This window comes from Hippopotamus amphibius, chromosome 3 (genome assembly GCF_030028045.1).
Source record: "Hippopotamus amphibius kiboko isolate mHipAmp2 chromosome 3, mHipAmp2.hap2, whole genome shotgun sequence".
Taxonomy (NCBI): domain Eukaryota; kingdom Metazoa; phylum Chordata; class Mammalia; order Artiodactyla; family Hippopotamidae; genus Hippopotamus; species Hippopotamus amphibius.
Window position 1 is genome coordinate 122,818,577 of NC_080188.1, and position 27,280 is coordinate 122,845,856.

General features: G+C 54.4%; 1 protein-coding gene across 3 annotated transcripts in view; it reads left to right on the plus strand.

The window, feature by feature from the left end:
• Nucleotides 1–292: 292 nt before the first annotated feature.
• The window catches only part of INCENP (inner centromere protein), a 31,534-nt gene continuing 4,546 nt past the window's right edge, over nucleotides 293–27,280 (plus strand). The window contains exons 1-17 of one of the 3 annotated variants that reach the window (XM_057728513.1): nucleotides 293–439; nucleotides 4,343–4,493; nucleotides 4,888–5,001; nucleotides 5,832–6,631; nucleotides 12,741–12,792; nucleotides 13,695–13,752; nucleotides 13,832–13,949; nucleotides 15,025–15,076; nucleotides 15,518–15,635; nucleotides 15,707–15,841; nucleotides 21,652–21,761; nucleotides 21,846–21,966; nucleotides 22,343–22,465; nucleotides 23,378–23,526; nucleotides 24,858–24,936; nucleotides 25,098–25,205; nucleotides 26,568–26,718. In XM_057728513.1, the coding sequence (XP_057584496.1) occupies nucleotides 4,354–4,493; nucleotides 4,888–5,001; nucleotides 5,832–6,631; nucleotides 12,741–12,792; nucleotides 13,695–13,752; nucleotides 13,832–13,949; nucleotides 15,025–15,076; nucleotides 15,518–15,635; nucleotides 15,707–15,841; nucleotides 21,652–21,761; nucleotides 21,846–21,966; nucleotides 22,343–22,465; nucleotides 23,378–23,526; nucleotides 24,858–24,936; nucleotides 25,098–25,205; nucleotides 26,568–26,718 (2,428 nt within the window). In that variant the 5' untranslated portion in view covers nucleotides 293–439; nucleotides 4,343–4,353. The remainder of the gene's footprint in view (nucleotides 440–4,342; nucleotides 4,494–4,887; nucleotides 5,002–5,831; nucleotides 6,632–12,740; nucleotides 12,793–13,694; nucleotides 13,753–13,831; nucleotides 13,950–15,024; nucleotides 15,077–15,517; nucleotides 15,636–15,706; nucleotides 15,842–21,651; nucleotides 21,762–21,845; nucleotides 21,967–22,342; nucleotides 22,466–23,377; nucleotides 23,527–24,857; nucleotides 24,937–25,097; nucleotides 25,206–26,567; nucleotides 26,719–27,280) is intronic. The other 2 variants (XM_057728515.1, XM_057728514.1) reach the window with 2 other exon arrangements.

The following is a 27,280-nucleotide window of genomic DNA, read 5'->3' on the forward strand; positions in this document are numbered from 1 at the left end:
CATTCGCAGTGCACGCTGGGACTTGTAGTTCCGGCGTGAGAGGCCCTCAGCGCGCAATCCCCACCGCGGGCGACTTCCTCTCTAGGCCGCGCGCCGCCGTTCCCGGAAGCTGTGCGGGTTAAAGTTTCAGCGCTTCCTTTCCCCTCCTCTTAGTTCCGCAGACTGCCAACCGAAGTAGCCAATAGATGGCCGGACTGGTGCTTTCTTTTACTTGATTGGCTTAGGTTTTTTGCTGCAGCACGGACAAACTTGCCGTCGATTGGTCGAGCCTTCAGTTTTGAAAATCGTAGGTTTGGCCCGCGCTGCACCGCCCCGTTGCTTCCTGGCAGCCGCGAGCCTTGGAGTCCCGGAGCGGTAGGACTTGGGCGGGCTGGGATTTGTGCTGGGGAGGTCGCCGGACTTGGATCGGAGCAGCACTTAGGAGACGCGGTGCAGTCGAGTGAGTGCGCGCAGGCGGCCGGCGGGGGTGGGGGGTAGTTACCGATTTGTTACCCCTTCCGCCTGTCCCGGACCGGGGGCGTGACCCCACCCCCCACCTCTCGTTGCGGCCTGGCAGTGGATGGGTCACTTCTTGCAAGTGACGAGGTGACCTGCCTTGGTCCTGGGGCCTGAGAGGACCCCCACCCTCCATGCTAGAGAATAACCCCGTCCCCTCCCCGTCCCGGTGCCTAGCACCTTCTTTTGTGCCCAGGAGATCCTTTGTTGATCTGGACGCGCAGGAAGCGCTCACCGACCAGGTTGTGTGACGGGATTATGCCAGATGGCATTTCTGTAGAGAAATGCCTCGCTCAATACCTCCCCCAAAGGCCGAGCAACATTTTAAACGGACCATTTTCGGAGGCCACTGCTGTCCCTTGATCTTGTCACTCTCCGAGCACGTTCACTGACAGTGGTCTTCCCTGGGGCTCCCAGAGCCAGAACTTGGCGCCTGCCTTCCCGAGGTTGAAGTGGAGTAGGCGGCAAAGCTTGTGGTTAAGAGCACAGTTTAAATCCACGCCCTGCCCCTGACTTGCCTGGTGCCTTTGACTTAACTTCTCTTTGCCTCAATTTTCTCATCTGCACGAGGGTCTCCTTGAGATTGTGGCGAGAATTAACTGAGATGATGCTCCATGCTAGCATGGAGTAGGACTCTTGAAAGAAAGCAGCTATTGTGACCCTCCTTCGCTGAGGTCTGGTCAGGGTTAGGTGCCCAACTTCCTGCACCCTCAAAAGCACCCTCCTGCATTGTGAAGGAGGGCTGTGGGGCTCTAGTCTGGTGTAGGATGTGAGAGAAGTATTGGGAGAGGAAGATGAGCACCTTTCACTCTTGGTGGGATGTGTAAGGTGCTCTGGGTTTGTGCCCAGGTTCTTACAGGGGCTGAAGAGGTTTTTGCTGCTTTTTCCAGGACCCTCATTCTTACACTGATCCGTCCTTTCTGAGAGTCACCTCTGATCCAACAACAGTGACCCTTTTTAAATACCCAGGCTGAGGCTGCTGAAAACAAACTTCGTCGCGGAAAAAGCCCAAACACCTTTTTGCACTTGGTGAAAGAAGCTCTCCCCAGCTTTGCCATTTTTGAACAGATACTTTTTTAAAAAAGAGCAAGTTATTGCTTTCCATAGCAACAACGTGTTTTGTCTTCCTTTAACAATTTTCTCTTTCTTAGCCTCAAACTGGGTTCCCGCCCTCAGGCAGGGCTGAACTCTGGGACAGAGGGACTGGGGAAACCAGAGGGATAGCAGCCAAGAGGCCGTACCTGTGCCTGGCTGGCTGCAGAGCTGTCTCTGCCCAAAGTTTCTGCGATCCTGCCCAGTGGACCCTGCCGCATTGAGTGTTGCCCTTGGCATCTAGGAGCAGGGCTTTGGATGAGTAAGGCGTGCCCTAACCTGTGTAGAATGAGCTCATTTGGTGTTCCTGTGTATGTGTGGGGTGGGAGGAGGGGTACCTGTAGAATGTTTATTTCTAGGTGGAGAGCTGACAGCTGGATTGATTCATTTGACACGTATTCCTTTCGTGCTGGGCACTGTGCCAAACTCTGGGCTTTGGAAGCTAGGAGCAAGACCAACAAGGGCTTTCCCTCAGGGAACAGATGTTTAGTGGGCAGAGACAGGCAGCAAGCAAGCAGATACACATTCCCCCCAAGTGTCATGCGGAGAACTGAAATTGATGGATAGGATGGTGGCTGGTGGTCTGGTCTTCCCTGAGTTGCTGAGAGCCAAGTGCTGAGGAATGAGCTGTACAAAATAGGAGACAGAAGGTTCCAGAGAGAGGGCAGAGCTTGCTCGAGGAACAAAGGCTCGTGTGCCCTGGAAATCAGGCCCCAAGAAGTCCTATGAGGCTGCAACAGGACCTGACATTAAGCTCTATAAGGGATCAGTGACTTAGCCCTTCCTTCCAGGAGCTCCTTCTTCTCCCCCCACCCCAATTAATTAATCAATTAATTTTTATTTATTGGCTGCATTGGGTTTTTGTTGCTGTGCTCAGGCTTTCTCTAGTTGCGGAGAGCGGGGCCTACTCTTCATTGCGGTGCACGGTCTTCTCATTGCGGTGGGTTCTCTTGTTGCAGAGCATGGCCTCTAGGTGCGCAGACTTCAGTAGTCGCAGCTGGTGGGCTCAGTAGTTGTGGCTTTCGGGCTCTAGAGTACAGACTCAGTAGTTGTGGCAGTTGCTCCAAGGCATGTGGGATCTTCCCGGACCAGGGATCAAATCCGTATCCCCTGCGTTGGCAGGCGGATTCTTAAGTACTGAGCCACCAGGGAAGCCCCCAGGAGCTCCCATCTCATGTGGGAAGCTGAGCTATGCTTGGGAGCTATGCGTGGTTCTTGGTTTTGAAGGTGTAGATCATGGTGGTGGGTCACTGCCATGGCATGAGACGTGCAGTCTGTTATTGTGGCTTACGACTGTCGCTCATTCATTTGTTCTTTCATTCGTTCCCCTAGTCAGAATATTTATTGAGTCCCTGCTATGACCAGAATAGAACATTTCTTTCTTGCCTGGGGCTTTGGTGATGATTTTATAACTAAGTTTTGAGGAGAATATCTGAGTTGCTAGTTTTTTGTTTTTATTTTTGAATTGCTAGTTTTTTTTTAAGAAACTAAGAGAAGACATAGAAAACAAACTTATGGCTACCAAAGGGGAAGCAGAGGGATAAATTAAGATTTGGGGATTAAAATATACACACTACTATATATAAAATAACCAACAAGGATATGCTGTATCGCATAAGGAACTGTACTCAATGTCTTGTAATAATCTTTAATGAAAAAGAATCTTAAAAAGAATAGATGTATAGGTATCTGTATAAGTGAATCACTTTGCTATATACCTGAAACTAACAAAACATTGTAAATCAACTATATTTCAATAAAAAAATTTTTTTAAAGAAATTAAGACAAAACTAATTTTGTATTTTCCACTGCCTGATATTTCTAGACAAGTTTTTTCTTTTTTCTTTTTTTTAAACACTAAAATTTTTCTTTTCTTTTTTTTTTTTGGCTGCGTTGGGTCTTTGTTGCTTGCAAACAACTTAAAAAAGCAAAAACATTGCTTATCCGCTCCCCTCATGCTCCCTTATCCGTTTCGAGGGCATTTCAGCTCAAGGGAGAGGGTTGTAGGGGCCCCTTAGAGAAGAGCCTGTCTCTGGACCCCCGCTTTCTTACCCACTCCTTTGGAACGCAGAACCCTCTCCATTCATTGGCCTCCTGAAGAGGCAGTTGGATTCGATGGTCTTTGGCCTGACACCTGGGGTCAGCTTGTGTGAAACTCACCCACAGGAGGTAGGAGGGGAGCCCTTAGGAGGGTAAGAGCAGGTCTGCGTTTGGGCTGGTTGAGGGGTCCTACCTGGTGGGACCACAGTTTCTCCTGACCCAGGAAGGCAGTTGGCCATGCCCTGTCATTTTAAGCCCCAGAGAAGGCCATTTGTTTTTTGTTTTTTATAAATTTATTTATTGGCTGCTTTGGGTCTTCGTTGTTGCGCATGGGCTTTCTCTAGTTGTGGCGACCGGGGGTTACTCTTTGCTGCGGTGCTTGGGCTTCTCATTGTGTCGGCTTCTCTTGTTGCAGAGCACGGGCTCTAGGCGCAAGGGCTCAGTAGTTGTGGTGCATGGACTTAGTTGCTCCGCATGTGAGATCTTCCCGGACCAGGGCTCGAACCCGTGTGCCCTACATTGGCAGGTGGATTCTTAACCACTGCGCCACAAGGGAGGTCCTGAGAAGGCCATTTGTAAGGAGGTCCATTGATACCACAGTTGGCTGTGGACTTCTGGGAACAATGTGCTGTGGGGGGTGGGGAGGGGGAGGTGTTTGAAGAGTGTGAAGATTCCAGCGCTGAGCCCACACGTCTCTTATGTCTGCCTTCTCCAGACAGATCCACCATGGGGACGACAGCCCCAGGGCCCATTCACCTGCTGGAGCTCTGTGACCAGAAGCTCATGGAATTTGTCTGCAATGTGGACAATAAGGACATGGTGTGGCTGGAGGAGATCGAGGAGGAGGCCGAGCGCATGTTCACCAGGTGCGGGCAGGAGCGTGCTGGGGGTCGCACCAGGGGCTGCCTGACTGCTGGGGCCTTGGGGACACAGCTGACAGGCAAGACAGACAGGCTGCCAGGGATCCCTCCTGAGCGCCCAGGATGCTCAGGGCTAGGGTGATGGGAGGAGGAGAGAGAGGTGTTGGGCTGCACCTCGGAGGGTGGGGCTGCCTGGCAACCTTGCTCCCCTGCCGTGTCTCTGGGAGGGAGACCCAAGTGCCTGGCAGTGACTTGCACATGGCCTTGGAGAGCTCACTTGGGTGCTGGTCACCCCAGCTTGACCAGTCACTGCCAGGAAGGGGGCAGGGGTCAGGCTGGGTCGAGGAGGGGGCATTGGTTTCCAGGCAGCTTCAAATATCACCCTCTTTGTACCAAGCAGAGAATTCAGCAAAGAGCCTGAGCTGATGCCCAAAACACCTTCTCAGAAGAACCGACGGAAGAAGAGACGGATTTCTTATGTTCAGGATGAAAACAGAGACCCCATCCGAAAAAGGTAGGAGGGGCAGGAGGGTTGGTGCCCACGGGGAGAGTTTGATTCATGGGTGTTAACTGAGATCAGGAGCAGTGGGTACCACACATGCCATGCTGAGGGTAAATGAAGCATGGCACGAGACCACGGGAGTCCAGAGCTTGTGTGCCTTGGGGTGGGGGTGGGGTTTGAACTGGGCCTTGGAGGATGGGGAAGATTTCCAGAGATGGGAGAAGCAAGAGAATCCAGCCTTCTGCTTGGGAGAGAGTGACCAGAGGTATAGACCAGGAGCTGTTCCCCAGCCCCCTGTTGCTGTGCCCTAGTAATGACCGTGGGCTGCAGAGTACCAGGGGGCAAAGGCTGTGTCTTGGGGTCAGGTGGTCCTGGGTGCACCCCCCCAGCTCTGCCCCTTAGCAGCTGTGTGTCCTTTGGTTAATTTTCCACCTCTCTGAGCCTCAAGTGTCTGAAATCTAAAGTGACAATAATGGTCCCGGCCTCTTGGGGCCATCTGGTGGATTAAGTGACAGCATGAGTGACGCCTCCATCAGGGTGCTTGGCCTACTGTGACCCCGGTCAGCGGGAGGTTATGGGAGTTCAGTCTTCCCAGTGGTTCCATGAGGACTGGTGTTATCCCAATTTACAGATAGGGAGGCTGAGGTTCAGAGAGGAGTGGCAGGGGGTCTCACGGCTAGAGGCGGTAGAGCCTGGACCGGAACCCTGGTCTTCTGCCTCCAAGCCCTCCACTTTAGACTCCACTCGAGATGGCGGCTCCTGGGGAGGCCTGTGCCTCCGGCTGGAATTTCGGGGAGCCCCCCTGCCCTGCTGGGTCATCTCAGCTTCTGCTCCGCCTCCAGCAGGTTGTCCCGCAGAAAGACGCGGAGCAGCCAGAGGGGCTCCCGGTACCTCCGCAGCAAGGACAAGGTGGAGAAGCTGGCCACAGTGGTGGGGGAGAACGGCTCCGTCCTGCAGCGGGTGACCCGTGCTGCGGCCGCAGCTGCAGCAGCCTCCGCGGTGGCGGCCACTCCTTCACCCACCCCTGAGTCTCCCACGGTGCTGACCAAGAAGCCCAAGGAGAGTCTGATCCCGTGCCCGCTGGTACCCGTGGTGGAGATTGGCGTCAGCGAGCGCCGGAGCGCCGAGCAGCACCTCAGCCAGCTCCAGTCTGCCCAGGCTCCATCCCCAGCCCCGGCTCCGGCCGCAGCTCCAGCCTCCCACATCATCTTGATCTCGGATGAGGACTCAACACCCCAGAAGCCAGAGGCCCGGAGACTGGAGTCTGTCACCGTGAGCTCGCTGATGACTACACCCCAAGACTCCAAGGGCCGAGGGGTCGGAGCAGGAAGGTCTGCCTCCAAGCTCAGGATTGCGGCGGCCTCCCCAGGCCCGCAGGACTCGCCCGGCTCTCCGGCCTCCCCGTGGCGGGAGCGGGTGCTGGCTCCCATCCTGCCTGATAACTTCTCCACGCCCACGGGCTCCCGTGTGGACCGGCGGTCGGTGCGGCGCAGCCTGATCGCCCCGTCCTCCCCGGGCCCCCAAGTCTCGGTGGCCCAGCAGTACTCCCTGGTTTCCAAAGAGGAGAGCACCGTCCGAAGGTCAAGCAGAAGGATTGCCAAGAAGGCCACCAAAGAGCCGGCCCCCTCCGCCCGCATCATCTGTGAGTCTGGAGCTCAGCACTGGGCAAGGCTGTGGAGGGTGGTCCTTCAGGTCTGGCTTAGCCAGAGGGGCTCTGGGGACCATCTAGTAAGGAGCCGTCCACAGAACCTTCTGCGATGGTGTAAATGTTCCAGATCTGTGCTGTCCCATACGGTAGCCACTAGCTAGCTACATGTGACTTTTGAGCCCTCAAAATGTGGCTTGTTTGATCTAGGACCTGAATTTTTAGTTTCACCACATTTTACTTAGTTCAGATTTACGTTGCCACATGTAGCTAGTGGCTACCGTGTTGGACAGGGCAGATCTGGTGCAACGCTCTTGTTATACAGATGAGGAAACCGAGGTCCAGGGCCGTTGGCCACAGTGTCCCTGTGGTTAATGCCATGCTGAGGTTGAACCTAGGCCTTTTCCCCAGGGCTAGCGTGTTCCCCTTCCCTGCTGCACAGGCTCACTTAGATTCACCATGTTTGTGGGTTGCCTCCTGTTAGCATAACTGTTTGGTCTGGAGATACCGAGGTAAAGAAATGTGAATTCTGGGAGGGCCAGATAGCTGGGTTTGAGTACCAGCTCGGCCCTTTACCCACCCTGTGACCTTGGGCAGGCTACAGGAATTCCTTCATGGGCTTCCGTTCCTCACCTGTCAGCTGGGTAATAATAGCATCACCTCAAAGAGTCGTTGGAAGGTTAGAACAGTGCCTGCCGTGGAGGAAGGGCTTTGTAATGTTAGCTGTTTCTTTTTTGTTTGTTTGTTTGTTTTTTAACTTATTTTATTTTATGGCTGCATTGGGTCTATGTTGCTGTGCACAGGCTTTCTGTAGTTGTGGCGAGCAGGGGCTACTCTTCACTGCAGTGCGCGGGCTTCTTATTGTGGCTTCTCTTGTGCGGAGCTCTAGGTGGACGGGCTTCAGTAGTTGTGGCTCGTGGGCTCTAGAGCGCAGGCTCAGTAGTTGTGGCGCATGGGCTTAGTTGTTCTGAGGCATGTGGGATCTTCCCAGACCAGGGCTCAAACCTGTGTCCCCTGTATTGGCAGGCTGATTCTTAACCACTGCGCCACCAGGGAAGCCCCATGTTAGCTGTTTTTAATCACCATCTGATCCCAGCTCCAGGGTGTCATGAACCACAGGGAAGGACAGGCAGCTCTGAGGGTCAGGGCTGTCTGCTCGAGGAGGTGGGGTCTGAGCTGGGAGGGTTTCGAAGGTGGGAAAAAATGTGGGGAAAGTTACCCATGGTAGAGGGAACAGCTTGTAGGGAGACCCTGAGGTCTGAACCAGCAAGTGATGGGGTATCTGGGGCTCACGTGCCACACAGGGGCTTGGGCTTGACCCCACTGATATAAAAGATGCAGCCCCTTGATTGTTGGAAGCTTCCAGCACTGTGTGAAAAATGGCCAAGAGGGAGGAAACAGGCCAGGGAGGCCAGGGAGGCTGCAGGGTCCAGCCAGAGGATGACGAGGCAGTGGGATTGATGGAGAGGACAGGCCAGGTTTTACACATATGAAACTGAGACTTGAGGCCACCGAGTCTGTAAATTGGGAAGCAAGGGTTAGAGCCCCACGTGTTTCGTCCTTTCTGGGATGGCAGCCGCTTGCTGAGGAGGCCTGGTGGAGAGCCTCAGGGTGGGGCCCATCAGGCAGGTGAGGGCACCTCACCTGGCCCGGTTTCTTCCCCGCCTTGGGGAGGGCTTGTTGCGGGGCCTGGGGCTCAGGGACACACAGTCGGGGCCGTGCAGACATGTGGTCCAGCACACTGACCATTTTTGGCTTCTCAGAAGGGCCCAGATGGTTCTGACCTGCCTTGGAGATTTCCTCAGGCGTGAATCCGATCCTGGGCCCAAGGGGGCAAGCCTGGAACTCTAGAGCAAGGGTGGGGGAGAGACATCCAGAAGCTCTTAAGCCAGTCTGTTTGCTCCTCCCCTACCCACCACCCCCACCCCAGCCCTGCATGTGGGTGGGCTTCTGATCTGATTTGCCTTTGACCCAATCCTGTGGAAGGAAGACAGTCAAATGCTGGTTAAGCCCTGGAGTCACACAGAGCCTGGGGCTCCTGGCCACACTCTTCTTCCAACCTCAGTTTCCCCATGTGTTGAATGGTAAGAACACCTGCCTTGGATGTGGGTAGAGGACGTATCTTCGTGCTTGGATGTGGTACAGCTCAGTCTGTCTACATCAAAACAAAGCTAGATGACACAACCGCAGATGGCCTGGGTCCCTGAAGCTCAGTGGAGGTGTGACCCGGCTGACCCTCCGGGACACTCAAGCGAGGGGAGCAGGGAGGAGAGAGGGGCTTCCTGGAGGCCTTCCTGACACCCGGGCCCCGGGGCATGGCTGGGCGGGCAACTCAGAGGTGGGATTTTAGTTCCCCCTGGAGCAGCCCTTGATGTCAGGGTTTGAGGGTACCTGTTACTGTGGGAGGGGAAGGAAGCACCTGCAGCAGGGGAGCGGGGAGAGGAGACTGCCAGTCATGGGCCTGGGGCCTCAGGGAAGCCTCTGGAGCCAGTGCGGTGCCCTGGGGAGGGGCTGCTGGGTGGAGGCATTCACCCCCGCCCCGAACTCCCAGCAGGGTGCACAGTTGGCCAGACAGAGACACTGGGCAAAGAAGTGTGGGTGCGGCATTGACAGGCAGGTCGGCTCTGAAGTGGTTGGGTTTCCGGAGGGCCCTGCTGTACAGGCCAAGCTTCTCCTCGGTGCCCTGGCCACCTTTGAATTGGGAAGTGGCCCCTCCATCCTCCCGCCCCCTGCAGGCTGTCTCCCTGCCACCAGACCTGTTATGAAGCCTGAATGGCATGCAGATAGGTGGTACTTAACATTCCAGAGCAGTCTTTGCGCTGGTGGAATAGCTGTGTGGTCACATGGGCGTCTTCTCTCCCTTCTGCCCCCTCCTCAGCGAGCCCTGAGCTGGGATGGGAAGCAGAGGGTGTGAGGTGTCCCCTGGCTACAGACCCCTCAGGTGGCAGCCTGGCCCTGTTCTGCTCCCTCCCACTCCCCCAGGCCTGCCTGCCTCACCCCAGGAAGGCCCCTACTTCTGGCTTCAGCTGCCTCTCAGCCTGAACCTCTGGCCACACCCCTGTGGCTCATGTTCCAGCCCAGCCAGGCTTCTTCTGGGCCCAACAAAGCCTGCTCTTTCCTGCCTCATGGCCTTTGCAGATGCTCTTCCTTCTGCCTAGACTGGCACCTCTCAACTTTTGGCCTCAGCGCCTCCTTCCAGGCTTCAAACTTATTGAGGACCCCAAAAAGCTTTTGATTATGAGGGCTCTATCTAGTGATAGTTACTGTATTAGAAATTAACTTGAAGGATCAAAAAATTCTTAATATCAGTTAATATTTTATTTTTTTATATTAATATTACTATTTTGATATTAAAATATTATTTAATACTTTAAAAGTAACAAGCCAAATTAGCTGTTAAAGTTAGTTGTTTGTTTTTTAAGAAAAAGTAACCGTTTTCCAAACAAAAATGTGATGAGACTGGCGTTATTCTACATTTTGCAGATGCCATTCATGTGTGGCTTGAAAGAAGACAGCTGGGTTCTGCATTCAGTCTGTTGCATTGTGTTGTTTGGGTTCAAGTATATGGAGAAGATTTGGCCTCACAGAGATACGTAGTTGGAAAAGGGAAGAGTACGTTAAAAGCCTTTTCAGATAATGGTGCATGTCTTTTTTTTTTTTTCCCCCAGATAATTTGGGAATACTTACAAGCATGCAAAGTTATACACGTCTTCCAGATATTGACATACTTCATTACGTATTTTTTTAAAGGAGCACATTTGCTTTCTGGTCTTATCAGAAACACTTTTAGGTGTTGGGAAGCTATGAAATTCATGGCCGTGGATACATGTTTTCCACAATTCTGTGTTTCACTTTTTGGGAGGCTCAGTTTTTTATTCTTGGCAACAAATACTGTTCATCTTATTCGAAGGGACAGACTCCTTTTGTTCATTTTTACGGAAATGTCTGCCAAATACCCAGGCTTGAGTAGCTGTAGTTTGTCAGTTGTTCTTTGACTTAAAAACAGAATCCCATTAAGAAAAGGGGCCAGTTCAGCGGAGACCTCAGACCCCCATGCTCTTCAGAGACTTGGCTGTGCAGCCCAAGGGCATTTTGTATGCTTCCTGCTTTATCAAATAGTCTTTTAGAAAGACATGTACTTAAGTTTAGGTTTAATAAAATTAACAGTTTTCGTTCTTTCACCAAGGACATTCTAAAGTGAAACCGGACGTTTCGTCCTGAGTGTGGGGTGCAGTTTGGTTTCACACCTTGTTTGGTGCCGAGGCTTTGCACTTTTTTTTTTTTTAAGAACTTTTACTGAGATACAGTTAACAGACAATAAACTGCATATATTTAGAATGTACTATTTGGTATCCCAATCTCCCAATTCATTCCCCCCCAACCCTACCCGCTTTCCCCACTTGGTGTCCATATGTTTGTTCTCTACATCTGTGTCTCTATTTCCGCCTTGCAAACCAGCTGATTTGTACCATTTTTCTATAGTCCACATATATGTGTCATTTTACGATATTTGTTTTTCTCTTTCTGACTCACTTCACTCTGTATGACAGTCTCTAGGTCCATCCATGTCTCTACAAATGTCCCAGTTTCATTGCTTTTTACAGCTGAGTAATATTCCATTGTATATATGTACCACATCTTTTTTATCCATCATCTGTTGATGGACATTTAGGTTGCTTTCCTGCCCTGACTATTGTAAGTAGTGCTGCAGTGAACATTGGAGTGCATGTGTCTTTTTGAATTATGATGTTCTCTGGGTATATGCCCAGTAGTGGGATTGCTGGGTCATATGGTAGTTCGATTTTTAGTTTTGCAGGGAACCTCCATACTGTTCTCCATAGTGGCTGTATCAATTTACATTGCCACCAGCAGTGCAAGAGCGTTCCCTTTTCTCCACACCCTCTCCAGCATTTACTGTTTGTAGATTTTCTGATGATGCCCGTTCTAACCGGTATGAGGTGATACCTCATTGTAGTTTTGATTTGCATTTCTCTAATAATAATTAGTGATGTTGAGCAGCTTTTCATGTGCCTCTTGGCCATGCCTTCTTTGGAGAAATGCCTATTTAGGTCTTCTGCCCATTTTTTGATTGGGTTGTTTGTTTTTTTGATATTGAGCTGGATGAACTGTTTATATATTTTGGAGATTATTTACCTCCATTGCTTTCTCTCTGTTGGAGCAAATCTCAACACCGTGAAAAGGAAAGATAATGTTTTGGTGTTATGGTGAAAATAGTTAGGAACTTGTGGGTCCCCTGAAAGGGGCTTCTTGGGCACTCGACTTCCAGGACCCCAGAGTATACTTTGAGAACCACTGGCCTGGACATCCTCCTCCTTCCTCCTCTTCCTCTGCAATCTTCTTATCCTTCACATCCCAGCATCCAGACCAGCTTGGCTCCCTGTCATAGGCTTTTCAAGTCCTCTGCTCTTTTCTGTCATACCACATGTCACATGCTGGTTACAGGATTATCTGATAATTATCTAGACCAGGTCATGGACTGGTCTGGTTTGCTCTCCATTGGGTCCCCAGGGCCTGGTGCATAGTAGGCCCTCGACATATGTTTGTTGAATGAAAAAGCTGCTTTGTTTTGGCCTGTGCTGGGAGTTGGAGTCTCGGAGCTGGCCATTGTCCCTCTTCCAGGATACTCCCAGCCCAGTGAAGGAGGGAAGACATGCCCTCAGATGGGCATGTTATCAGCTAGGGAGTAGCAGGAGACTCAAGCCAGCAGCTCTGTTGAGGGTGTTAGGAGTCGAGGGAGTGCTGACGGCAGGGCTCTGCACCCAGGGAATGGGGAGAGGTCTCCTGAATGGAGAGGGTCTGGGTCTAGTAAAGGGAGGGGTCTGCACGTGGAGAAGGTCTAGCTGCGAACGAGAAGTGGCCAAGCCCCCACCAGAGCCTGGTTCCCTGGACCTCTTTTTTTTTTTTTTTGTCTGCACTGTAGCATATGGGATCTTAGTTTCCCGACCAGGGGTCGAACCTATGCCCCCTGCAGTGGAAACGCAGAGTCTCAGCTGCTGGACTTCCAGGGAAGTCCCCTCCCTGGACCTCTTGGAGAGGCACCTGGCTGATTCTGAGGGCATCTTTTGTTCTCTTGTTTGCCCGTCAGGCCACAGTTACCTGGAGAGGCTCCTGAATGTTGAGGTGCCCCAGAAATTCAGGTGAGTTCAGTTCCGGGGCTTGGGGAGCTTCCCAGGGCTGGGCAGGGCACTCTGGGGGCCCTTTCCAGGTAAGCCCCACGGGTGGAAGCATTTCCTGTGCCCGAGCCTTCCCTCGTCCCGGGGACTGTGCTTGGGCTGCCCCCTGCGCCTGCCCCAGTCTTGCCAGGCACTGCCACACGGTGTCAGGGCTTCCCAAATTGCTTGTCAGCGTCGCTCACCCATTCTGGCCTGGCCTTGACCCCTCCAAGCCTTACCCTGGGGCCTGGGCTCCATTGGTTGTCAGAGCCAAAGGCCTGTGGATGAGCCACGAGGAGCCAATTCAAATTGGGGTGGGTGGCCTGTGGGTCAGTGGGGGTGCTCCCTGCTCCAGGTTTATACCCCAGCACTGCTTTGCGCCAGCGCTCCTTTTCCTGGAGGCTGCGTCCTGCCATCACTAAAACTATTCTACCACCACCACCACCACCTCCAGGACCCCTGCTCTAGAGCAGAGGGTCAGTGCTTAGGATGGGGAGACGGGGTGACTGGGCAGACCGGCTGGCTTTGCTGGCCCCACGGTGAATGGGAACAGGCCTTAAAAGAGACGTGGCTCATATAGACCAAAAGGGTTGAGACGAAGCTGGGAAAGGGCTGACATCCTAAATCAAGGCCCTGATGGGTACAAGGGAAGCCAGATTCAGAAGCTGACACCCTTCATCTGCCCAGGCTGCAGACTTCAACCACAGAGCCACCGGCTGTGGCTGCCCATCCTCCCGTCCTGCCTGCCTGGGGCAGTGGGTTTGTGGCTCAGGCCAGGACATCTGCTGTGGACGCCTCCTGGGTTGCTACCCCAGGGCATGGGGAGGGGCTCCCGTGGGGAGGCTTGGGCTGGGCGGGTCCCACAGTGCCCCCTGCTCTGCTTCCAGCCCCAAGGCAGAGGAGCCCAGCAAGGATGCTAAGCCGGAGGAGACGGCCGAGCCAGAGGTGAGGCGGGCAGGGCAGGGTGGGCTCGAGGCCTGAGAGTCCCAGGTGCAGACCCCTAAAGCCTTGGTTCTTCCCTTAGGCCCCCAAGAACAATGGCAGTGCCTTGCGGCTCCGCAGTGCCACCAAGATCGCCATTAGCACACCCGGCCCGCAGCCTGCAGCTGGTGGCCAGGGAACGCCCTCTGAAGGGCGGCAGGGTGAGTCTCCTGACTTGCAGACGCTCGGGGCCATGCAGGCCGTGGTCGCCTCGGCCTGACTTTCTCTTGGGGGGAGAGGGAAGCCCAGTTTTCTGGGCTGATAGGCCGAGAGTAAATGAGACCCAGGGTGCAGAGCTCTCCTTTGGGTCTGCACGTTTCATCTGCCACCTTTTGGCTGGAGCTGCTGCCACGTGCCCCTGGGTGGCTGGTTGGTGCAGGAAGCTGGGTGGCAGGGAGGGACCTGAATTGGGGCATTGTCTGTGAGCAAGCCCAGGTCAAGGCCTTGAGCCTCACTCCAGGGGAGAGAGGGAGGAACTTCGTGCTGGAGTGTGAACGCCTAGCCTCGAGTTTTGTCTCTGCCACTGGCTCACTTCTCACCTCTGTGGGTCTCCTGGCTGAACTGGGCGCGAGAGTTGTGGGCTCCAGGGCCCGGCCCGCACCTCTCTGGTGGAGAGAGCACTGTAGCCGTGAGATCTTGAACACGGCTGCCCCAGCCTCATGACGGGGTTAAGACAATGGCCACGCCAGCCCCATAGGCCTTGGCGGGGCTGCCGGGACCATTTGGAGTAAAGAGTATCTGAAAGCCGGGGTGCAGAGGGGGGCAGGGGGGAAGATTGACGCTTTCTCCTGGCAGTGAAACAAAATATACAGAACTGCACCCCACATGTTGACCCTGCTCAGGGACCCCCCACCCCGACACTTGTTCCAGCCCCAGCTGAAAGGGCTGGGAGGAGTTTGATTTTGAAGCCAGTCAAGGGGCTTGTTAGAGCTTGCAGCTTTCATAGGCTTCTGTCCCTGAAAGGCACCCCCTGTCTCCCAGCGTTAGAGGTGGGTGGGACGTGGTTGGAGCTACCTCGATGGGACGGTCCTGCCGTTCTCACCCCAGGGGCCAGGCCTGGGGGTGGGGGGTCTGCGGGCTGGGGGCCGCATGCCAGCTCTGCACGTCCGCAGGCGTGTCAAGGCCAGCCGGTGCCCAGGCTGTTGCCTCGCCCCTGCCACGGCTCCTGCCAGTGGGCGCCTTCCCTGACCCCTCCATACCCTCCCTGTCACCTCCCTGAACCTGCTCTCTCCGCAGAGGCCAAGACTGACCAAGCCGATGGCCGCAAGGAGCCGCCTCAGAGTGTCAGGTTTGCACGCGGGAAGGGCGTGCAGGGGACCATTCCGAGGGGCCCAGAGGGGCTCGAACCTTGAATCCTCGCTCGGGGAGGGTGGGCCTGTGGTCAGGGGCCTGCATTTCCTCTCAGCAGGGGTGGGCCTGGTGCTCTCACTTTATAAAGGAGGTGGCTTCGTGCTGTGGGGTGAGCCTGGCCTGGGGGTGGACGACGGGATCCCAGACTCTATCCTCCTGCGTCTTCCTGGCCGTGTGACCCTGGACTGGTCACATCCCTTCCTCTGACTGGGTGGCAGGGGATTGGTCAGGGAGACCCCTGCAGTACCTTTCAGCCTGGAGTCCCAGGGGCTGGGCCCAGTTCCACGCACAGGGGTGACCTCTTCTGGGGTGTGGTGGGCGGCGCTGGGGAGGACGCAAGCGCCGGCCTCGTGACACCGCGGCCACCATGTCTCGGCAGGAGGAAGCGCAGCTACAAGCAGGCGGTGAGTGAGCTGGACGAGGAGCAGCAGCTGGAAGATGAGGAGCTGCAGCCGCCCAGGAGCAAGACCCCTTCCCCGCCCTGTCCCGCCAGCAAGGTGAGTGCGCACCTCCCCTCCCGCAGCGCCCGCGCCCTGCCCACGGGGTCTGACCTGGTCCTCGCCTGCAGGTGGTGCGGCCCCTCCGGACCTTCCTGCACACCGTGCAGAGGAACCAGATGCTCATGACCCCAACCTCGACCCCCCACAGCAGCATCATGAAATCCTTCATTAAGCGCAACACCCCCCTGCGTGTGGACCCCAAGGTGAGGGCAGCGTGGCCGAAGGCTCCAGTCTGTCCCCAGGCCTCTGGGAGCAGTGGGAGCGTCTGGGCCAAGGCAGGTGTGGCTTGGCACTGGTCAAGGGCCAGCTCGAGCCTCTGTGGCCCTGGGCTGCCTCGACATGTGGGGACTGTCCTGACTCCTTGGGCTCTGCCCTGCAGCCTAGAGGCTCGGCCGGCTCAGGGTGACCTCCCGGGTCTTGGATCCTGGGCTGAGAATTTGCAGAACTGGCCTGGTTGGCCACTGCCATGACCATGCATCCCCACACACCACCCCCATTCCCTCTCGGCGGCCTGAGTAGTTACGGTGTAGGACACACGTGGACACTGACTTGTTGGGGATGAGGGCTGGGTAACGTGAGAGGGGGTGGTGGTGGTGCTGGTGAGAGGGGCGGGCCCAAAGCAGACTCACTGGCGTCCTCAGGAGGGCAGCCTGCTTTTCAGGATGTCCCCCACCCGGCATTAACTCTTGGCTTTTTCCCTGTCTCCTCTCCTCCACAGTACAGCTTTGTTGTAAGTAAAGCCTTTCCCTGTCCTTGTCACCTAGCCGCAACCAGCACTTACCCGCTGCAGCCCTGTCCCTGCAGAGCTGACAGCAGCTGTAGGAGCACTCACGTCATCAGCGGGAGCATCAAGGGGGCCGGGAGGCGGGAGGTGAACCCGAGGTGCTGGCCGGCCGGCCGGCTCAGCGGTTCTGGAGCCGGCGTCCTCCCTCCGCAGAGCCTGCCCAAGGCAGGAGGAAGCAGAGAGGGTGTGACCTGCAGCTGGTCTCCAGGGCCGCATCTTGCAGTGCTCCCCCCCAGCCTCCTCCCTCCCACCTCCCTGGCGCCAGGCTCACCCTCAGGGTCTGGGGCTGCGAAGAGAACAGGGAAGGCATCTCTGATGCCAGGATTTACTGGGTCACAGACCTAAGCTGCTGCCTTGAGGGGCGAGGCAGTGAGGGGGGAAGGAGGTCTGGGTCTGCCGGGTGACACTGGAACTGTCAGTGTCACCCTTCGGAAAGAAGGCCACAGAAGCTGTTATCTTCTCAGATACCCCAGAGCCAAGCTGGACCACCCGCTGTGTGCAAGGAGCCACGGGGGCTGGGACCTGCTTGGGAGACCCGGTTCCCGGTGTCTCCCAAGCAGCTGCAAGGCCTCAGCCCCCTCAGTCCTTTAGTGTCCACTAGCGCTTTAAAGGGCCTCCTACCAGGAGGGCTTCTGCCTCCAGCCGAGGGTCTTAGGGCCTCAGTAGCATTGCTGTGGGGCTTGGCAGATCAAGGTGCTTCCCCATAGCTGGAAAGGCAGGCCCTGAACTTGCCTCTCCTGCAAGAAGGCTGGTCCTGTCTGGGTGGACAGGGGTGTATGGTCCTTATACACCTGCTTTTGTGCCAGGGCCCTGCTAGGCCCCTGTGCCCATGGAAGTGAACCAGCCTTGGACTTGTTCCTCCTATGAGGAACTACCTGTGCCCCACCCAGACTGATTGGAGCCTTGCAGGGCTCATGGGACGACTGAGAGGTCCAGGAAGCTGCCCTTTCCTGCTGTGGGGAGCCCAGGTTCCTGCACGGGGCATCTGGTAGGTGGGACAGTCCTCAGTTAGGAGACCAGGGGATCTAGGTAGGTCGCTGTGGCCTTGGACTGGTTTCCTAACCTTTGGGCCTGAATTTCCTTGGCTACAAAATGTGGAGACAGAGGTCCGTTCATGGAGATTGAATGAACCAAAGAGTGGTGTGTGTCAAGCACCCAGCACAGGGCTCAGCACGAAGTGGTTGTTTGATAAATGGCAGAGACCGCTCAGTTGAGGCCCCTGGAGGCAGAAGGGGCTTGCACAAGCTTTTGGATTCCTCTCCCGCCCTCCGCTTTGGCCTTGATGGTGGTCTCTGGGGAGCAGCCCACCTTCCGGGGTTGGGGCAGAGAGGAAGCACGGATTCTATGACAAAAGTAACTCTTGTTCTATAAAATTCACAATGCAACAGGATAAAGTCTCTGACCTGGGCTGGGAAAACCTAACACTCAAGCTGCAGGACAAAAGCCTGTTTTGCTGAGCCCTGCTGAGAGCAGGAGTCTGGGGGCAGGAAGAGAGGGTGGTGAGCACTCTGGATGCCACGTGGCCTTTGTTTCCCAGCTGCTTTCCTCACAGGCCAGCAGGCAGGGCGGCCTCTTGCTGGGTTTCCCTGGATCTGGGTGGTTGGAGAGCCAAAGGGCACCTGCTCCCTCCCTGAGGGGTCCTCCCAAAGGCCAGCATCCTCCTCCAGCTTGGCTTCTGCAACTCATGATCTTTCTTTCCATTTCTCTCCATCTTTTAAAAAAACCTTTTTATTAAAAAAAAAATTTATGGTAAAATTTATGTTAAAAATTATCATATGGTAAAATCTATACTTTGTGAAAACATAGGTTTATGCTTCTCTAGTTTTCGTTTACTTGAGAAAGTTTACTTCACTTCATTTCTGAAGGATATTTTCACTGAATATGGGTTCACTGAGTTCCAGATTAACAGCTCTTTGCTTTAGCAGTCTTAAAATGTGCCACTTCCATCAGGCCTCCATACTTTCTGATGGGAAACCCCCGTGATAGATGATGTATCTTTTTCTCTGGTGCCTGCTTTTCGGATTTTTTTTTTCTCTTTGTATTAAGTTTTTAGCAGTTTGATTCTTTTGTGGCTGGACATGGGTTTCCTTGGGTTTATCATGTTTGAGGTTTTTTTTTTTTAAATTAATTAATTAATTAAATTTATTTATTGGCTGCGTTGGGTCTTTGTTGCTGCACACGGGCTTTCTCTAGTTGCTGCCAGTGGGGGCTACTCTTCATTGTGGTGCACAGGCTGCTCATTGTAGTGGCTTCTCTTGCGGAGCATGGGCTCTAGACACGCGGGCTTCAATAGTTGTTGCACATGGGCTCAATAGTTGTGGCTCACAGGCTCAATAGTTGTGGTGCACGGGCTTAGTTGCTCTGTGGCATGTGGTATCTTCCCAGAGCAGGGCTCGAACCCGTGTCCCGTGCATTGGCAGGTGGATTCTAACCCACTGCGTCACCTAGGAAGTCCTTGTGTTTAAGTTTTGATGACCTTCTTGAATCTGTAGATTTATATCTTCCAGCAAATCTGGGCATCTTCAGCCATTATTTGTTTGTTTGTTTTGTTTTTTCAGCATTTCATAGACCTTTTATTGTCATCTCACAGTTCCCTCAGGCTCTGTTGATTTGTCTTCAATATCTTTTCTGTCTGTGTTTAGATTGCATACATTTTACTGATTTATCTTCATGTTTTCTCCATTTTGTATTGGGTCCATCCACTGAATTTTTTTTTTAGTTATTGTATTTTTAGTTCCAGAATTGCCATTTGGTTCTTTAGATCCTCTACTTGATGAGATTTTTTTTTTTCTTTTTTAAAATATTTATTTGTTTATTTATTTTTTAATACTTTGGATGTTAATTGCGTGGAATCTTCACTGTGGCATGTGGGATCTTTCCTTGCAGCGTGCAGGCTCTTTGTTGCGGCGCACAGGCTTCTCTCTAGCTGTGGCATGCGGGCTTAGTAGCTGCAGCGCTCAGGCTTAGTAGTTGTGATGTGTGGGGCTTAGTTGCCCCACAGCATGTGGGGTCTTAGTTCCCCAACCAGGGATCAAACTCCCATCCCCTGCATTGGAAGGCAGATTTTTAACCACTGGACCACCAGGGAAGTCCCAAGATTTTCTATTTTTCTGTTTGTTTGAAGAATTCTGTGATTACTCGTTGAAGCATTTTTGTCAAAGCTATGTTAAAGTCTTTGTCAGATAATTTCAATGTGTAATCTTGGCACTGGTGTCTGTTGACTGCCTTTTCCACACGAGAGTTGAGATTTTCCTAGTTCTTTGTCTGCTGAGTCATTCTGGATTGTATCCTGGACATTTTGAGTATGACCTTAGGAGACTCTGGGTCTTGTTTAAATCTTATGGAGAATGTTGATAGTTTGCCTGTGGTTCCTATGTCAGTTCAGATTTCAAAGCCTTTACAGTGCTATTTGGATCCGTCCTGGGTGTGCCAGTCAGTGGTCAGTCTAGGATCTGGCAGGTGGCCTGTGAGTTTAGTTCTCAAGAGTTTCAGGTATGATAGTTCGGGTCCAAGCATCTCCAGTTTGGCTACCACACCTGAGAATTCATAAAAACCTTATGGTATCGTTTGCTCAGTCACTCCAGTACTTTCTGCTTCTCTGGGGCTCCCCCTTTCTGTCTCCTAGCCAGGAAGCTGGGGCCTTAGTTACTGTGCTCTGCTGTGTGCTTCCCCAGCCACATGGAGGGCCCCCTGGCAAGGACACAGAAAGAAAAGCGACGGTGTTTACCAGCCTTTTGGGATCACAGCTCCATAGTGTGGCGTGGAAGGTTCTCCTCCTTGAGTTTTGACTCTGCAGGTCCCAGTAACTGCTGCGGTCTCCGTTGCCACAGGATTGCTTGTAGGCCGGAGCATGAGAGAAGGGAGAGAAGAGGGGGACAACCCCAGGGTTTTGAGTCAGAACCAGAGGGCTCTTCCCGGAGTTCTGTCTGCACCTCGGTGATCTCTTTGGGGTTTCAGGCCTCTGAGTTAGTGCCGGAGGTTAAAAAAAAAACAAACAACAGAAAAAGCATTCAGCTCGTTGCTGGTTTGGTGATGCTTCAAAGTTTGGTCTCCTTCCCCAATCTGCCTGCTGCTGTTGACCTTGCACAGTCCTCAGATCGCTGCCCTGTGCGTTCTGTTAGGTCATGCAGCCACATCTAGTAGGAGAGACGGATTGGAGTGTCTCTTCCATCTTACCCATAACCAGAGCCCTTCTCTCCATCTTTAGGATGGTATTACCTTAGGGCCAGATTTCCAGGTGGGAAATCTGCGGTCAAGGTCAGCAGCCAAGGAGAAATGGACAGTTACTAGCATGGGCAGAAGGGGGGGCCGATGGGTGGCTGAGCCCAGAGGTGGGAGTCTGATGGGAGCCAGGTTGGGGTGAGGGGTGGGGGCTCTAGTCTGGATCCCAGCCTCCACCCTCGTCCCCTGCCCATCAGCAGTAAAGCACTAGGCTCATCCTTGGCCACGGAGGGCTTGGAGCTCCTGCCTACCCTGCTGGCTGCCTGCCGCTATTGCCACGCCCCTGGGGCTTTCTGGGCCTGCAGAGGAGGGAGGTCCCAGCATCCATCTGCTGAACCAGCTAGTACTTTTAAAAAGCTGTTTTTGAAATTATGTAGCCATACCACAAGAAGTTTGGAAAATACAGGGAAAAAATGCCATCCCTAATCTACCTCACCCGTCTATAGTAACCTCTGTTAGCATTTGACAGTATTTTCTTTTTTTTTTTTTTTCCCCAACTATTAGGAAATAGTTGATACACACAAAAGACTGTGTTTATGTGTGTACACTCGTATTATAAAAGTTATAAAGGATAATAATACAAATTTAACAAACGTGTACCTACCCGCGCCCTTCAATAGAACATTAACCGTAGCTTTCAAAGCTGCCTTTCTGTCCCTTCCCAGTCACGTTCTTCACTCTTGTTTCAAATATAACTTTTTACATAGGTATAACCTTTGGCTAACAGAAGTTACTATAGGCTGGAGGTAGATTAGGGATGGCACTTTTTTTCTTTATTTTCCAAGCCTCTCGTGATATGGCTACACAATAATTTCAAAAACAAGTTTTTAAAAGTGCTAGTTGGTTCAGCAGACAGATCTGAATCATCCAGTCTTGAGCCTGACTTTTGTGTCGCCCGTGACTTGGCAGGGCTCAGGCGAGGGCACTCATGACTCAGGCCCTTAGGAGGCCTTTGGGGTCGTCCTGGCCCCTCACCCCCCCCCCGCTGCCCTCCCCCCAACCCCCCAGGAGAAGGAGCGGCAGCGCCTGGAGAACCTGCGGCGGAAGGAGGAGGCCGAGCAGCTCCGCAGGCAGAAGGTGGAGGAGGACAAGCGGCGGCGGCTGCAGGAGGTGAAGCTGTGAGTGCCCCCCTCCTTCCACCCGCTCCCCCCCACCGCCACCCCCAGCCTGGCTGGGCCCCCGTGACTGCCCTGTGCCCACAGGAAGCGCGAGGAGCGCCTCCGCAAGGTGCTGCAGGCCCGGGAGCGGGTGGAGCAGATGAAGGAGGAGAAGAAGAAGCAGATTGAGCAGAGGTTCGCTCAGATCGATGAGAAGACGGAGAAGGTGCGGGCCTCAGGCTGTGGGCGGCAGCTTCCATGGGCTGTGCCCTGGCGGAGCCCACACTGCTCACACGGGCTGGCCCGAGGGTTAGGACTGGACCCGTTGGGAAGTTATGGGTCTGATGTCCTGTATCCCTCCCGGCCAGCCATGGGCCCTGAGGTCTGCTGTGAGCCACACGGAGGGTGGAAGGTCTGCTCTGGACCAAGCTCAGCCCTGCGCTGCTGGCAGGACTGGCTCCCAGGTGCCCCCTCCCCTGGGCTGTGGGGAGCAAGTGGGCCACAGGCATGTGGCGTGTCTGCCACGCAGAGCACCGCGCCCCGCTCTGTAGGCTTGAGTGAGGGTGGCTGCTCCAATGGGCATCCGCGGGTGGGCTCCACAGGCCAAGGAGGAACGACTGGCGGAGGAGAAGGCCAAGAAGAAGGCAGCGGCCAAGAAGATGGAGGAGGTGGAGGCGCGCAGGAAGCAGGAGGAGGAGGCGCGGAGGCTGAGGTGGCTACAGCAGGTGCGAACGCCAGGCTCGGCATCAGGGCGGAGGCGGGGGAGGACGGTGCTGCCTCAGTGCCCCAGGACCGCTGGGCACCTGCCACTCTGTCCAGTAGATCCCGGTGGATCTTGTTGCCTCGAGCTGGGAAGGAGGTTCAACAAAGGCCGTGGAGATGGGGATGGTGGCGGTGACCTGCCTCCTGTTTTCTGTAGAGGCAGCAGTTTGAGGGTTAAGTGCATGGGTTTTGGAGCCAGACTTCCAATCTCAGTTCTGCCACCTGTTAGCTGTGTGACCCTGGGTGGTTCCTTGACCTCTCTGTGCTTTGGTTCCTTCAGGGAGCGGTGGTGTCTACTTGATAGGATGGTTGTGAGGATTAAATGTTTTGCCTGTAAGATCATGGGCCTACCTCTGCCTGAGAACTGCCAGTCTTATGACTCTAGGGAACACACATCTGTCACCAGGGGGTTATAAGCCTAATGGCTAAAACGTATTGAGTATTTGCACTGTACCAGGCACTGTTCTTGGTGCGTCATGTGTATAGACGCGGCAGTCTCATGAGGTGTGGGTGTTACTGCTGTCCCTATTTTATCAGAGAGGGTAGAAGTGAGGCCAGAGGGCTTCTGTGACTTGCCCGGCATCACCCAGCTCGTGAGTCTGGCCCCAGTCTGTACCTTTAACTACTAAACCTGCTGCTGCAGCAAAAGAGGTTGTCACGAGATGCCTCTCAGGCCGGTCGCAGTGGTCCTTGTGGATGGACGCTCGTGTGGGGTGTCCCTGGGCTCAGCCCTGCCGTTCTTGATGCGAGAGGAGCTGCTGGGAGGGACAGGCACCCCGGCCAGCCGCCCCTCTCCTGCCTCTCCGGCCCAGGGTGGCCTGCTCTCTGACCTCGCTGCCCGAGCTGTGGGCCCTGATCTCGCTCTCTGTTCTCAGGAGGAGGAGGAGCGGCGCCACCAGGAGCTGCTGCAGAAGAGGAAGGAGGAGGAGCAGGAGCGGCTGCGAAAGGCGGCCGAGGCCAATAAGCTGGCGGAGCAGCGCGAGCAGGAGCGGAGGAGGGAGCAGGAGCGGCTCCAGGCCGAGAGGTGAGGGGTCCCGGCGGCCCGCCCCCCCCCCCGCCCCGGGGCACCCGCGCGGCATCCTGCCGTCACGTCGGCTGTCCTCCCGCGTGTGTGTGGAGGAGGGACAGGCGTAGCCCTCACCCAGAGACGGCTCCCACCTCCCCTCGGGGGTTTGGGAGAGGACAGGCTTTTGTTCTCGCCTCCAAACCAGGCCGGCCACCCAGGCTGCTGGAGATTCAGGGAGGGACGGGCAGGGTCCCTCAGGATGTTGTCCCTGTTCGGCCTCCAACTGGAGGAGCTGAGCCCTTCGGTTTATTTTTCTCTCAGCGGACATAAGCGGGGGTCGCAGGACGAGCCAGCATTTCTCAGCCGCCACTCAGGGCCTTTGGGCGGGAGAGCCCACCACAGGCCGCGGGTAGTCACAGGGCCTTCGGCACCCTTGGCCCCTGCCCACCGCATGGGCTCCTCTGCTGCTGCTGATGACTCGGGCTGCCCCCCACCGGCATGTCCCGCACTGGCGACCTCGGGAGATGAGTCCTCGCAGAGGCAGTGGTCTTTGCAGCAGCCAGAATTCCACACTTAGTTCCACGAGCGTTTATCCAAGGCCAGTCCCTGGGCCTGCTTGTGCTGGGTCCTGGGGGCGCCGAGGAGGAGAAGCTGCCGTCACTGTTGGCCAGGAGATATCTGGGATCCCGTGCCTGCATGTGGACTCTGCCTGTGCGTGGGTCGGGCAGCACCAGCAGCTTCGAGGGGCGATGGCGTGATGGTCGTAATGGTTGGCAGCTTGGGCGAGTCCTGAGCTGCACGCGTTCCACGCGTTTCCTTGTTTTAATCCTCACTTGAAGGCACCTGTGGCATGGGTACCAGCTGCTCCACTTCCCAGAGGGGGACGCAGGTTCAGAGAGATTCCGTGACTTGTTCTGGGTCACAGGCTAGTACGTGGAGGTGGCTCCGAGCCCGTGAACGGCCCTTCCCTGCTTCGTGTCCGGCTTGGGGCCGGGTGGTGGCCTGTGGGTCAGGACGAGTGGCGGTAACTTGGATGACCTCATTTCAGTCTCATGGCAACGCTGGAGGAAAGGTGTTATGCTCCCCATTGTACAGCGGACAAGACTGAGGCGCAGAGACCTAAGTTGTGTGGAGGAGTGGGGGCCCAGTTTGGTGGTCCCCAAAGCCAAGCACTCCCCGTACCCTCAGCTGTGCACGCGTAGCCCCTTGGGCGCAAGCGCAGCAGCTGGCATGCCTATCCTGCCATTCCCTCTTCTACAGCCTGTGCCAGGGGCCTGGCTTCCCTGGCAGGGATGGAACACGGCCAGGGCTCGGCTTCCTGCCGTGACAAGCTCTTGCTTGGTCCTCAGGGAGCTGCAGGAGAGGGAGAAGGCCCTGCGGCTACAGAAGGAGCGGCTGCAGAGGGAGCTGGAGGAGAAGAAGAAAAAGGTAAAGGGGACCCGGGCCTGCGCTGAGCTTTGGGCTGGGGAGTCCTGGTCCAGGGGCCCTGGTGCAGGAGGCACCCTGCCTGCCCTGCTGCGCGGGGTTGGCGTCAGAGAGGGGAGAGCACACACACAGTCTCTAACATCCCGATGTCCGCCGGGACCCAGGAAGAGCAGCAGCGCCTGGCTGAGCAGCGGCTGCAGGAGGAGCAGGAGAAGAAAGCCAAGGAGGCTGCGGCAGCCAGCAAAAGCCTGAACGTGACCGTGGAGGTGCAGGTGAGGCCTGGGCCTCAGGGTGGAGAGGGCCCCCGGCTCTGATTATTCTCCTCCCTGCAGCTGCAGGCACAGGCTCTATATATCAGGACCCTAAGAAAGAGGAAGGATACGGTTGGCCCAGTTGTTTTTTTTCACTATTTTTGATACATATATTCTTCCTTATTCTGAAAGTAGAATTTGTTGTTTAAAAAAAAAAAAAGCTTTATAAAAATATAAAGCAAAAGAAAGGTATCCTCAGAGGAAAACTCTAAGTCTGATGTATATCTTTCTGTATTTTACATATATAAATGTTTGATATGCACACTTCCTCTCACACACACGTATACAAAGTTTTAAATGGGCACAGACTATATACACTGTCTTAGTCTGTTCACGCTGCTACAACAAATTACCCTAGACTGGGTGGCTTAAATGACAGATGCTGGGAAGTCTAGGGTCAAGGTGCTGGCAGATTCAGTGTTTGATGAGAGCCCTCCTGCTGGTTCACAGACGGCCCTCTTCTTGCTGTGTCCTCACACAGCCGAAGGGGAGAGGGAGCTCTCTGGGTCTCTTTTCTAAGGGAACTAATCCCATTAGTAGTGGAGGCCTACGTACCTCCTGAAGGCCCCATCTCCAAATGCCATCACAAGGGGGGTTAGGATTTAACATAGGAATTTGAGAGGAATACAGACATTTAGTCCTTAACACATACCATGTGGCAGCTTGATTTTTCTTTTTCCTTTTTTTTTTCTTTCATTTAATGTATCGTAGACATGTTTCACTGCTTGTAAATCTCTCTCTTTTTTTAAGAACTTTTATTGAGATACAGTTAACAGACAATAAACTGCATATATTTTTGAGTGTACAATTTGGTATCCCTATCTCCTAGTTCATCCCCACCCCCAACCCTCCCCGTGTAAATCTCTTTTGACGGCTGTGTTCCAGTTAGTGGTTCCAGAATGTCTTTAACCAGCCCCTGTTAACAAGCATTTAGGCTATTAATGCTGTTACAAACAAAATGTAGTATAAGGAAGGGTTCTCATTGCACCATAGTTTACGATGTCGAAAACTTGAAAGTTAGCCGAACCACATGGTTAAGTGACAAATCGTGGGGTTCCCAGTGGAGTGCCTTGCTGCTGTTCACAGGACACCCACTGATATACTGCCCGGGAAGGATGTTTACAACATACTTTCACGTGAAAAAGGAAGACACAGAGTCGTGTATGTGGTGTGATTTTTTTTTTTTAATTAAAAAGCAACCCCTGAACCTTATTCTTTTTCCCAAGAAATGAGGGGAGGTGGCCAGAGAGCCCCGCACTCTTCAGTGGCAGGAGATGCCAGCCTGCAGGGCGGGCAGCCAACAGCCGTATTCATCTTTTCCAGTCTCCAGCTTGTACCTCCTATCAAATGACTCCACAGGGGCACAGGGCCCCCCCCAAGATCAACCCGGATAACTACGGGATGGATCTGAACAGCGATGACTCCACCGATGACGAGGCCCACCCCCGCAAGCCCATCCCCACCTGGGCCAGAGGTGAGCAGGGCCCGGAGCTCCCCAGGAGAGCTGCGTCCCCACTGGTGACCTCGAGGGCTCTGGAGAGGGTGGCTCGGCAGCTGCGGGTGTCGGGATCCTGGTGTGCCTGTGGGCTGGCAGCTTGAGTTATTGGCCAAGTCTGCGTCGGGCCTTGGGATGCACCTGGGGAACAGTGGGTGCCCTGTGGCCAGCAGGCTCATCTGAGGACCAGATCTACGACGTCGGGCGCCTCCATTCTCAACAGATGTATTAGATTTCAGGTGGCTGCCAGCAGGCGTGGTGCTGGGTGTTCCACCTCAGACTCTAGCTTCCCCCTTGGAGTCCCACCCAGCAGGCCAGATGGACCCAAATATGCAACCTGGGGGTGGGGATGGAGCTAAGAGAGGTGGTAGTGGGGTTTTGGCACAAAGAGGTGGAGGTGGAGTTGGGGGTACTTGAGCAAGATTGGAGCCCAAGTTCATAGACCTCTAAACAGGAGTGTGGGTTAGTGTGACGGTGCCACCTGTGACCCGGGTGCAAGGCCTGCTGGGTGTGAGCAGGGCCAGTGCCTGCAGCAGGTGCC